This window comes from Bos grunniens, chromosome 17, assembly GCF_055505025.1.
Source record: "Bos grunniens cultivar Pamir isolate PY7600 chromosome 17, Bosgru_T2T1.0, whole genome shotgun sequence".
In the NCBI taxonomy this organism is placed as follows: Eukaryota; Metazoa; Chordata; class Mammalia; order Artiodactyla; family Bovidae; genus Bos; species Bos grunniens.
The window spans coordinates 10,215,220-10,227,669 of NC_141181.1; the positions used below are offsets into that span (position 1 = coordinate 10,215,220).

Genomic DNA, 12,450 nt, shown 5'->3' on the forward strand with positions numbered 1-12,450 from the left:
GCTGTACACAGAAGCTCGTCAGGAGCTTGCCCCCACACACAAAGCTCTGGGGAAAGCACCCCAACTCCATCCTGTTTGGGCTCCCCCAAGGCCCTCTGAGGTAGCTGGAGGGGACCTGCCAGGATCTCACCTGTCAGAGAGGGGACCCCTGTCCCCAGAAACATGCCCCATTCCAAAGCAGCCAGGCTCCCGGTTAATCCATCCTACCTGTGAGCATGTGCATGCCGACACCTGGGGAGAGTGCAAGCCCACCCACCAGCCACACCAGGAGATGTTACAGAGTGAGTGAGTTCCACCACCTCTTCCCCACGTGAGACACAAATCCCATAGTAAATTAGATTTTATTTCATATACAGGAAACTCGGGGCGGACAGGGGATGTCGGGGAAACAGCACGCCGGTGAGCAGCACAGAGAAGCTTGTCGTGAGTCTGCAGGCGCCCTAAGTCAGTGAGCGTGGGTCCCCAGGGAGGGCGGCCGGCCGTCCGAGCAGAAGCCTCGGTCTGCTGCCCTGGGTGCAGAGACCAACGCAGCCTGCGCCGGCCTGCTGCAATCCCTCAATGATACCAGCATTAGGGGCACATCTCACAGCACGGTTCCCTTTCAGGTGTGAGGGGAGGTGTCCTGTGAGGGGGCCGCCAGTGGGGCAGGTGGGCCAGCAGAAGGTCGCCCTCCTCCTTGCCCTGGAGACCAGATAATTTAAAACCACAAGTCCCAAGGCATGCCAGATGCAGAGTCTCTCCTGTCCATCTGGACAGCCTTCTCCCGCTACTCAGATCCGCACCTCCCAAAGCGGTTCTCCCCCCGCCTCGAGCCATCTGTCCCCCCCGGTCCCCACCCTGGAGTGTCCAGGTGGCCGTGGGTTCCGCCCGGGAGGTGGACGGGGCTCGCCGCTCCCAGGAAGGTGCTCTGGGGCCAGGGTCTGCAGCCGGGCGCTACAGCAGCTTGACGTAATTCTGTGGAATCAGCCCCCTCTTGCCATTCAAAGTCCCCTCCAGCCAGCCAGGTTCCCTTGAGGTTTGCACTGCAAAGGAAGAGACATCACTCGTTACCAAAACACTTGCCACCAGTGAGCTCCCTGCCCCGCTGTGCATCAACCAAACCCAACGGGGGCCACCCCCGGGTCGTCTGGTTACAAGTCTGCACAAGAGTTATTTACAGGGGCCCCCCTCCCACCAGTCACCCCAGCCTCCACTTCTCCTCCCTACGGAAGCCTCCTAAACCATCCCCTCAGTGTCCGGTCGGGCTCCTCCTAAACCACGGTGCACCAGGGAGCTCAGTGAACTTTCCAGAACACCCGGCTGATCACAGCACAACCCTCCACCATCCGGAGGAACAAACCCAAACTTCCATAGGCACCTGGCCTGGCCACCTCCCCACCCGTCCTGACTCTGCCCACAAGCAGGTCACCCTCAGGGAATCACCCCCAAGTGAGTCTAGGCCTCTGCATGGGCAGTGCTTTCCGCTGAAGTCTTTTCCCCCCACTTCTTCATGGGGGATTCTTCCTCTTCAGAGACCCCCAGACACCCTCTCCTCTGGGGAGTCTTCCTCGGCCATTCTCAGCAGTGGCCAGGCCTCACCAGCTTCCTCTGCATACCCCGTCTGACTGGCACCTGCATGGGGTGTTTCTGAGGACAGAGGGAGGCCTTCCACACCTGGGCCAGTGTCGGGCGACTCCAGGTCCCACAAAGAGCCCTAACGATATGCAGGACAACCAGCACAGGCTGGACAGCAACAGGCACGGGGTCTAAGCACTCATCACCAGGGTCTGGAAGCATCTGGACCCCCACAGCCATGGGGCGATCCCAGCTCAGGCCACACCAGGAGCAGACATGGAGCCATGTCCACAGAAGGAAGGGGAGGTGTGTCCCGGCCCAGCAGACCAGGTCAGGAACTGGCCAAGCACAGCAGCCATGACCACAGCCCATCAGAAGATGGCTACTGTAGCTGAACTCCAGCACACACGGACATGTGCCCAACACACGAAAGCTTCATGGGATAATACTTCTCACTATGTTCAATGAACCTTTTTTTTTAATGCACTCTTTCCTATTTTTCAATGCTGACTGCAACTCAGCAAACGGAGTTCATAACCCACTCCTGTGTAGCCAGCCACAGTCTGAGCTTTACATGGCTGGCCCTCTGCTCTTGTTCCCATTTACACCCGGACAACCTTCAGATATTGGCACCCCACCCGCCCTCCAAGACCACTCTCAATGCTTCAGACCAGGTCAGAGGTCCTCATAAATAACCCCTACACATGTCTTGTGTATGTGTGTGTGTGCACACACACGCATACAGGTGTGTATTGGGGGGGAGGGGCGGGGTGTCGCATGAGAACGTCATCTGCCCTGAGAACTTACACACACAGCGCCCCCTATGGGATATGGGAGGCACTGCCCCAGAATAACAGCTAAGCATTAGGCGTCTCAACACTTCACGGCAAATAGATGGGAAGAAAGTAGAAGCAGTGACAGATTTTATTTCCTTGGGACTCCAAAATCACTGCAGACAGTGACTGCAGCTGTGAAATTAAAAGATGCTTGCTCCTTGGAAGGAAAGCTATGACAAACCTAGACAGCATATTAAAAAGCAAAGACCTCACTTTGATGATGAAAGTCCGTACAGTCAAAGCTATGGTTTTTCCAGTAGTCATGCACAGATGTGAGAGGTGGATCATAAAGAAGGCTGAGCACCGAAGAATTGATGTTTTCGTACCATGGTACTGAAGAAGACTCTTGAGAGTCTCTTGGACTGCAAGGAGATCAAATCAGTCCATCCTAAAGGAAATCAGCCCTGAATATTCACTGGAAGGACTGATACTGAAGTTGAAGCTCCAAGACTTTAGCCACGTGATGCAAAAAGCCAACTCAATGGAAAAGACCCCAGTTCTGGGAAAGATTGAGGGCAGGAGAAGAGGGCAGCAGAGGATGAGATGGTTAGAGAGCATCACCAACTCAATGGACATGAATTTAAGCAAACTCCGGGAGATAGTGAAGGACAGAGGAGCCTAGCAGGCTGCAGTCCATGAGGTCACAAAGAGTGGGACATGATTTAGTGACTGAACAGCAAAGACAAGGGTCTTCCACTGTCTGTGACCTTTAAGAACCTCCTTAAGAAACAGTCATTCTGGGGCAAGGGTTCTGAGCATGGTCCCCGTGTGTATTTGCTGCTGGAAAAGAAGGGGGCAGGGCTGCAAGGCATGGAGTTCACATCAAATGACAGGCGAGTATGCTCGTGGAGAGGGAGGGTGTCAACACATCAGTAAGCATCTCTGGGGTAGCTGGCCTGGGGAAGGCCTGAGGAACACCCAGTACTTCCTGGGTCCCCCAGCCAGCTATCCAGACCAGCACCACAGACCCCCCAATCTGAGGGCTCTGTGCCTTGGGTCAAATTGGAGCTGGGTCCACAGGGCACCAAGTGAAGCTCTGTGGTCAGCAACAACCTCCTCAGATGTCTGTGCTGCACTCGTGGCCCCAAATGCTGCCCTGACACATCACCACCCATGAGAACATCCTTGTGGATCAGGATGGAGGACCTGAGGCAGAGAGAACTTAACGAACTTGTCCAGGTCACACAGAAAGTGGAAAAGCCAACTGACCTCAGGCAGTAACTGCAGGGTTGACAATCCATAGCTCTCTGCTCTCAATCACTCTCCTGTTCCCAAAACACACTGAGATGCATGTGTGTGCATATATGTATGTACATGTATACATGGATATGTGTATACACAGAGAGAGAGAGAGAGAAAGAGACACACACACCTGTGCACACACTATTTTTCTTAGAAGGACTCCTGCAAGCCACCGAGGGACTTTAGAAGTGGAGGTCTTCAATCTCCGGCATCAGACTTCTGCTGACCTTTCCCAATATCATCCATGCTGGCAGAACTAGATTTGACTGAAACTCTGACTCCCCCTTCCTATGTCTTTGTGCCCAGAGGAGGAATTTCTGGACCAAGTGTGGTCTGAAGTCCTGGCCAGCAGTGGGTTTAAGGTGAGTATCTGACCTCATTCTGGCTATTGAGACTTGAGAACAAACAGATAACCCAGGAAGGAAGCTGGGAGAGGTTTTCTCATAGTTAAAAACCAGAACACAAGGATGAGGCACAGCCTCTCTGCTGTGGCTGAGTGTGGCCATGACACCCAGAACTGGGGCAGCCTTCCCACCCGCCTGGGGAAGCAGCCAGGGCCCCCGTGTTCAGCCTGAGATGGACACGCTGTGGGCTTTGGTGACACCCTCGAGGCTGTGGCTGACCAGCCCCGGGGCTCCCCACCTGCAGACTTCTTACTGTGTGAGGGAACCCATCTTCATGACTGCTTCCACCAGCTCTATCTATCAGTTTTTGTTACCTGCAGCCAAAGGCACCCTAATAGACACATCTTCCACCAACATAAACATCACATGAACCATGCTGTGTTCAGGGGCTCCCAAACAAATCTAATCACACAGCGTCAAAAGCGGTCCAGTGGTTAAGCCTCCATGATTCCACTGCAGGGGGAGTGGTTCAATCCCTGGTGAGGAACTAAGATCACACACACTGTACATGTTGTTGCTGACTCACCAAGTGTCTGACTTTTTGCAACCGCGTGGACTGTAGCCTGCCAGGCTCTTCTGTCCATGGAATTCTCCAAGCAAGAATACTAGAGTGGGTTGTCATTTCCTTCTCCAGGGGAACTTTCCAACCCAGGGATGGAAGCCACATCTGCATTGCAGGCAGATTCTTCACTATCTGAGCCCCTGGGCAACTCCATGCCATACCTGCAGCTGCTGCTAAGTCACTCCAGTCATGTCCGACTCTGTGCGACCCCATAGACGGCAGCCCACCAGGCTCCCCCATCCCTGGGATTCTCCAGGCAAGAACACTGGAGCGGGTTGCCATTTCATTCTCCAATGCATGAAAGTGAAAAGTGAAAGTGAGGTCGCTCAGTCCTGTATGACTCTTAGCGACCCCATGGACTGCAGACTACCAGGCTCCTTCATCCACGGGATTTTCCAGGCAAGAGTACTGGAGTGGGATGCCATTGCCTTCTCTGATGCCATACATGAGGATACAGCAAAAAAAAAAAAAATAAATAATAATAATAATCTTCATGTCTTAAATGACACGTTTCAACGCTCTCAGCTTTCCCTTCTGCTCTATGGGTGTCAATATGTGACAGGCCTGGAGCAGTGCAGCTAACCGACTACCGTCTCCTGGCAAAACCGTGTGCGCGTATGTTACCGCGGCAGAAGCTTCTACTCTTAAGAACAAAATTTCTCCACGGAGTTTAATTCTGTCACATGTGGGGTTTTCTGTTGTTGTTTGTTTGCTGACACTGTCGGCAGTCTCTGGCTCTCCAGAGTACGTATCCCACAGATACAGAAATCTCCTCTAAATGAGGCAGCTTGCTTTCTAAACCACAATCATCGGCACACGCCACATCACTGACAATACAGCACCAGGCGCTGTGTTGACGCACTCCATATATTCCAAACATTCTGGCTAATCAACCATTCCAAGCATCAAAGGTTCTCGCTGCTTCCCCAGAACTCTTTTGGGCAGCCACACCCCCACACAACATCGCTGTTTCCATAGCAACCAATGAGTTTCATAATGAGGAGGACTGGGAAGGAAGGAAGGAATCAAGGGGGAGGGAAGAGATACACATGGAACCACAGGAGGAATTTGTGAAATCTGAAACCGGGCATAGCTCCTAAAACGCTTACATGTGACTATTCAACACACAAATAAAATCTATACCCTGGTCTCAATATGCAAAGTCAATACCCACATCGAGAGATTCAGACACAACTCCAATGAGCAAAAACCATGTCAAGCCTCAGAATGTAAGGGAACAATAAAGCAAAATCGGTTGACAACAGCACTTGCCTGTAACTCAGGGCTGACGAACCTGAAGCGTTTAAGAGAGCTGGGGACTCTGGGAGGAAAACAGAGGGTGCAAATTGGAAACGTTTCTTGATTTCACTTTGCACCCGCTTCTCTACATCAGGACAAAAATGTCCTGAATGAAGGACCTTGAGAGTTACCAAGTTTGGAGAAAAACCAAGGTTAAAGCAGAAGTGGGCATGCACAGGCCCTGGTCTTCAGTTCCCGGGAGCCATGTGGGCTGGCCCTCGCCCATCCAAAGCAGCAAGCTCCTGACAACCCCACAGCCAGGGACCGCCTGCCTGCTCTGGGCTGCAGACCCTCTGTGAGGGCAGAAGGCAACCTCCCGCAAAGCTCCCACGGGACACTTACCATCCTCAAAAATGGCTCCAATTTCGAAGGACAACTCCGAGCTATGTTCTGCTTCACAGGGGTACACCGCCCGGGCCTTCCGACTGATGATGCTGAAGAGGGAGCACGTGAGACGCACAGATCGAAGCGTGAGAAACCTCACCTCTCCCCACCCGCATTTCCCGAATCTCACTTCTATGACACCCGCGCAGCAGTGCCTTCCAAAAGAGAGATTAGCGGGAAAGTGAACATCAGGCGAAACCACAGCGCTTGACAAGTAACTGACGAGTTTCAAATTCAGATCTTCCTTTTAGGCAGGCTCTCTGAAAAGTTTACCCTGAACCTCTTCACCTGATTCTCCTCTGCACTCAGTGGGATGCCCTTTCCTCTCATTCAGTGTTACTAGAACCACGGGGCATGTTTATTTCCAAGGCATTTATCGATTAAGGAAAAGCACCAGTGTCTTGAGACAGGGGCAAGTCAGTTAAGGGCTGAGGCACACAGATACTCAGTGGCTCCAGCCATGCGCCGAGGACACGATCCTCCACTGACAGTCTGCTTCCACGCCCCCGCCGGAAAGGCCTTGTTGTTCTCAGCTGGGTCTTCTGTATTTGACCCCCTCACTCTCGCCCCCAAAAGGCACATCAGGCTCAACTTCTCTCCGTTTGTCAAAACATCCTGTGTGTTCTCGTGGGAAAAGAACCCAGTGGGGAAGGATGGAAACCAGGCTGCCAGCCAGCTGCACACCAGGGCAGAAGGCAGCATCCCATCTCTCGGCAGGAGGGGGGGGGCACTGATGGGGATGGCCAGTCTGCTGGCCCAGAGGACGGGCTTTGCTAAAGCACTCTGGCCTCTGCATCACTAGCGCATCAAAGGGCCATATTAATTACAGTTTCCAGTGCCCCATTTATATGTGATGCAAACAGCTGACTCACTGGAAAAGTCCCTGATGCTGGGAAAGATTGAAGGCAGGAGAAGAAGGGGATGACAGAAGATGAGAAGGTTGGATGGCATCACTGACTCAACGGGCATGAGTTTGAGACAGTAGAGGACAGGGAAGCCTGGGGTGCTGCAGTCCATGGGGTTGCAAAGAGTCAGACATGACTGAGCTGCTGAACAACATTTCCTTCTGGAAAACAAAGCATGTGTGCTTTCTATTTATGTATAAGGAGTTCTTCCAAAAAATATGGTTTCATAAATGCACGACCAGAACCAAAAAGGGCAGGTTCAAGCAGGTCTCACATAAGGCAAATTTCTTCCAAGAATGTACTTGCTCTTGAACCTTTAAGATAAGGTTATAAATGTCCACAGAGTCCAGGAGACGGGAAGCCTTTTCCATGCAGGGAGCACAAGAACCCACTCAGGTTGATCAAGCCCCTCTGCACGCCACCCCCATATTCTACATCACACAGAAAACCACATACCTTTCAGGTGGCTTGTCCGCTACAGTGGCAGGAAGAGAGAGGGGGACAGGTGGCAGCTTGGGTGAAGGAGGTGTAACAGCTGGGCTGCAGCTCGGTGTGGTTGGAGATTGAGGGTTAAGCCACTGGACTGCGGATGATCGGGCCTGACTTGGGCTAAGGGTGGGAGTTTGAAGAATAGAATTAATAGTATAAAGCCCATAGGACACCAAATACATGACACTCCATTCCTCAACAGCTAGGATGAGAGCTTCTCTCTCTCTCCAGATGATCCAAAGGGACAGAATCCTCCCCACACCTTCCCAGGTCTGTAGCCCCAAGAGCCACACCTCAGAACTAGAGATGTCTTACTGAACTTCTCCAGGTTTGTGGAGAAGATCTAGTCTTGTCCAAGCTAGCATCATACTGATTCACTAATTAGAACACCAGAATCCAATGGCCAAAGCAAATTGCTTGGACTTGCGAAGTATTCGTGTTTTCTGCTTAGAAGGAAAGTCACAAGAATCTATAGTTAAGCCTGTGACCTATACCTCTAAAAATTCAACAGTGGCCTTTTCATGTCTCAAGTTCTTTCACCTGGTCCTATACATGTGGAAACTCAAAATGCCACTGGGAGTTGAGATTCCTTTAGAGTAGACAAAAATCTAGCACTGAAGGGAGAAACCAGGGAACAGCAAACCCCTAGTAACCCGAACAGTCCCCGGTATTTGCCAATTTTGAGAATAAGCTAATGTAAGCAGATCAGTAAACCAGGTCATGTAATCCAGATCATGGAGGCTCCTCTAAACACGGACACTTCCATAAGTATATGTGGGTCTGAATTAAAGTATTTTTCAGTGGTCTCAAAACTGGAGGCTTGAGACTATGGTCAATAAAGCTTGCTTTAAAAGGAATGTGCTGACGCGTGGTGGATCCATGTTGATGTATGGCAAAACCAATACAATATTGTAAAGTAATTAACCTCCAATTAAAGTAAATAAATTTATATTTAAAAAAATAAAAGTAATGCTCTGAAAGCTGCTTGTTTCATTCAAAGACATTTTCAACACATGGGTATTCAGTGCGGCTACACCCAGATGCTCTTCACCTCAATTTCACCCTCTTTGGCTAAAACCAGTTTCGACAAGCAGCTTCTGTCCTTCCACATCCCAGAGCCTTCTCTTTGATTTCTCCTGTAGACAAGAATGCACCTCACGTTCTATCCATCTTTTCTGCAAAAGCTCCCAGGCTGTTCCTTTCTGTATCCTCTGGTCATAAACAGGAGGCAATCCCATTCTTCCTGCTCGTGCCTGTGTTGCTGCTGTGGTCTCCTAGCCGAGCCCCCAGCCCCATGCTTCCCACTCAGCGAGCTCCATCAGCCAACCGGGTAAGACCCAGTCTACCTCATCTGCCTCCCCTAAGAACTGGTGCACTCCCCCACCTGCCCTCCAGCAGCTCCCCCAGCAGCCCCAGCAGCCTGGCCATTCTGCCCATGGTCTGGCCCCCCGACATTCCCCTCCGCCCCACTGTCTCTCCCGCTCCTCTGCCTGTTCCAATCTAGCCCGTCCCCCAGCTCAGCTCCAGCTGCCACCCCCGCCCCGCCTCACACCCCACCAACTACTTCTCCTCTGGCCTAAGTCACAGAACTCCTCTACAGGCCCATCACACCAATAAACGGGAGGGGAGATGAGCATGGATCATTCTGTGATGGTTTCAGGGATTTCTTTAGCCTCTGGATAACAGCAGGTTTATAATCCTTTCTATAGATTGCATAAAGCCAGGCAGAGTGCTTGGCATGGGAAGTCTTCAAGCCACATCTGGGAACTCAGTCCAGATGTTCTAACACTACCTGGCTTTTATCCATCAAGTACATGAAATGTTGCATGACTGACTTGATAGGCTTTTAGTACAGAAAAGGTTCGTATCCTCTTCATCAGGAAAAAAAAAGGGAGGGGGGAGGGATGCATGTTTTAAAAACTTTATACTTTGGGGGTCTTCCCCAGCAGTCCGGTGGTTAAGACTCCACCCCGCCAATGCAGGGGTCAGGGAACTAAGATCCCACATGCATCAGAGCCAAAAGATTACAAGTTATTCTTTGAACAACTTCTTTACAATCCCCCTATCCAGCCATTCATTTGGAAGTCATCAAATCTATTTCATACCAAGCTATAAATATATACCATTCTATAAATCCCAAGGGGGTCCGTATATCCAACAGCAAAAGTCACTCCATTCTTTAGCAGAAAAGGAACCTATAATGGTGTCTTACTAATCAGGAAAGGACAGCGGGAGTGAAGCTCCGACAGAGAATTTAAGACCACACTTAGCCAAACAATTGCCATTTTATCTCCCAGCAATTACTCAAGGTGCTCGGGGGTGGTGGTGGCAGAGAATGAAGTGTACTACCCCACCCCCATCAACTCTTCCTGGTCATAAACAGTCAAGCGATAAAATGATGGCCATCCATCCGCTGACAGGGAGGACAGTCACGAGATGAAGACAGAGTAACAATGTGTGTATTTATAAGGCTCTTTCAAAGTGAAAGTCATAAATTTTATAGCTATTATCTATTTCATCCTTTTTTTTTTTTTTTAAGAAAACTGTTTTGTTTTCTTGTAAAGGGAAAATACGCCTTCTAGAAAGTCAAAGAATTGTTGGAATAGCAAATGCAGAAGGCAAGGTTATATCCCTAGCTTGGCTTCTCCACCTTGTCCAGAGTAAGCCCTCAACATGAGCCTTTTTTTGCTTCTTGGTTTATTCTCTGTGATTTTTCTACTGTCTTTCAACACAGAGATGTGCTGGCAATCCCGCACTCAATGATTCATAAAGAGAGCCTTCCAGACTTCCCACTGAGACCTAAACTTCTTTATTTGTGTGCTGTATGTTCAGTAGCTAAGTCGTGTCTGACTCTCTGTGACCCCAAGGGTTGCCATTTCCTCCTCCAGGGGATCTTCCCAACCCAGGGATCGAACCCCCATCTCCTGTGTCTCCTGCATTGGCAGGTGGATTCTTTATGACTAGCGCCACCTGGGAAATCCTTCTTTATTTGAGTCCCTGGGTTTCTCCATAACATCTCAGAAGCCTCAGCTGAGGACTTCTCTGTGGGCATGAGCTTTGCAGGCTGGAGTATTTGTAAGAGGTCAGAAGACACAAGTCTGGGAACAGCCTCCACGGTAGGGAGGCAGCATCATCGTATGGAGAAAGGAAGTCCTGTGAGACTGGCCCGGCAAAAAGAAGTTCGGGAAACAGCGAGTGGTCTCAAGGATACGAGAAACTCTCCACTGGCTTTCCTGCTGGGAAGGAGCCGGGACGAGGCAGGAAGCAGTTACATAAATATACTCAAGACTGAAGACCTGACTTCTCACCTCAGCCAGCAAAGGCTAGAAGATGCTTCACAGGTGTCTCCAAAGCAATCGTCCCCCAATTTTTTTAAGACAAGAAATAGTAAACGTGAGCTTTTTTATATAAACCATTCCCTACTTTTCAGGGACTTCCTGGGTGGCTCAGATGGTAAAGCATCTGCCTACAATGCGGGAGACCCAGGTTCAATCCCTGGGTCAGGAAGATCCCCTGGAGAAGGAAATGGCAACCCACTTCAGTACTCTTGCCTGGAAAATCCCATGAACACAGGAGCATGGTAGGCTACAGTCCATGGGGTCGCAGAGAGTCGTGGGGACATGACTGAGTGACTTCACTTTGACTACTTTTCAGAATTTGGGTTTGGTTTTGTTTTGGCAATAAGCATCAAAAAATATTTTTAAGTATTTAAATCTTTAAATATAATACTTATATTTTCTCAAAAAGCAGTAAAGTATTACTTTTAATACATTATGGACCAGGGGATTTTTGCAGAAACAAACACCTATGGCATTAATATGTCTCCAGTTGATACTGTGTTAAGATAGAATGTCTGATATTCTCTTTCTCTTCTTTGACTTAAACATTTTAGAGGAACCCTAGGCATTTGGGGCAGGGTGGTGTCTGTCCTGGTAGCTCAGACAGTAATGAATCTGCCTGCAATGCAGGAAAACCAGGTTTAATCCCTGGGTCAGGAAGATCCCCTGTAGAAGGGAATGGCAACCCACTCCAGTATTCTTGCCTGAAGAATTCCATGGACAGAGGAGCCTCACAGACGATAGTCCATGGGGTGGCAAAGAGTTGGACATGACTGAAGCAACTAACACTTTCACTTTGACTTCAAGCACTTGGGAGAGGGTACCCATAGCAAAGGTCTGGCCGTTTTTCTCAGCCAGCGCTGTAGGAGAGAAGGAAACCCTAAGGCACTCATGTACCTAATGAATGAACATCTCTCCTGCATGTCCAGAAGTGCTCTAGCTACGCACACGTTGGGAGACAATTCTTCACGAATCTCTGCTGTTTATGCACTTATAGTGAGCAGAGGCTGGGTTATCTTTTCAAAAGTGTTTATGGAACACAGAGCCTTGGAAGATAAAGTTTGTGTCTTCTCCTGGAGTGAAGAACAGGCTTTACCACCATCATAAAAGATCTGGTTTGCCAGAGCTCTGGATTCTCTCTTGCAGCAGTCCACAGGCAGGTGTTATCTGGCCCACAGGGCACCACCCTATGAGAAATGGGACTCAAAGGAATCCTCTGCGGACTGCTATATCCGTGTTGAATACGGTCTTTTAACTCTGACCAGGCGTCCCATGTCCCGTGCCAGCATTCTCGGAATCATGGCGGGCCAATGTGGGAGCTTGCAAAGCAGAGTCAAATTTCCAACGTCACAGTTCATGCCAGCATCCCTGAGAGCACTGAGAAAATACTCAGGTCATTTCCTGTATTCTGTGGTTCACAGGAGAACTCTGGCTAAA

At 50.0% G+C, this 12,450-nt stretch overlaps 1 protein-coding gene across 17 annotated transcripts in view; it reads right to left on the reverse strand.

Moving 5' to 3' along the window:
- Positions 1 to 322: 322 nt before the first annotated feature.
- The window catches only part of ARHGAP10 (Rho GTPase activating protein 10), a 376,372-nt gene continuing 364,244 nt past the window's right edge, over positions 323 to 12,450 (reverse strand). For 7 of the 17 annotated variants that reach the window (XR_015144127.1, XM_086346463.1, XM_086346455.1 and 4 more), the window contains 3 exons: positions 7,643 to 7,795; positions 6,240 to 6,331; positions 323 to 1,022 (listed from right to left, as the gene is read on the reverse strand). Coding sequence is in view for 16 of the 17 variants with exons in the window: in XM_086346463.1 (XP_086202589.1) it covers positions 934 to 1,022; positions 6,240 to 6,331; positions 7,643 to 7,795 (334 nt within the window). In the remaining variant the exon portion in view is untranslated. Of the gene's footprint in view, positions 1,023 to 6,239; positions 6,437 to 7,642; positions 7,796 to 12,450 lie in introns of all 17 variants that reach the window. The other 10 variants (XM_086346459.1, XM_086346452.1, XM_086346450.1 and 7 more) reach the window with 3 other exon arrangements.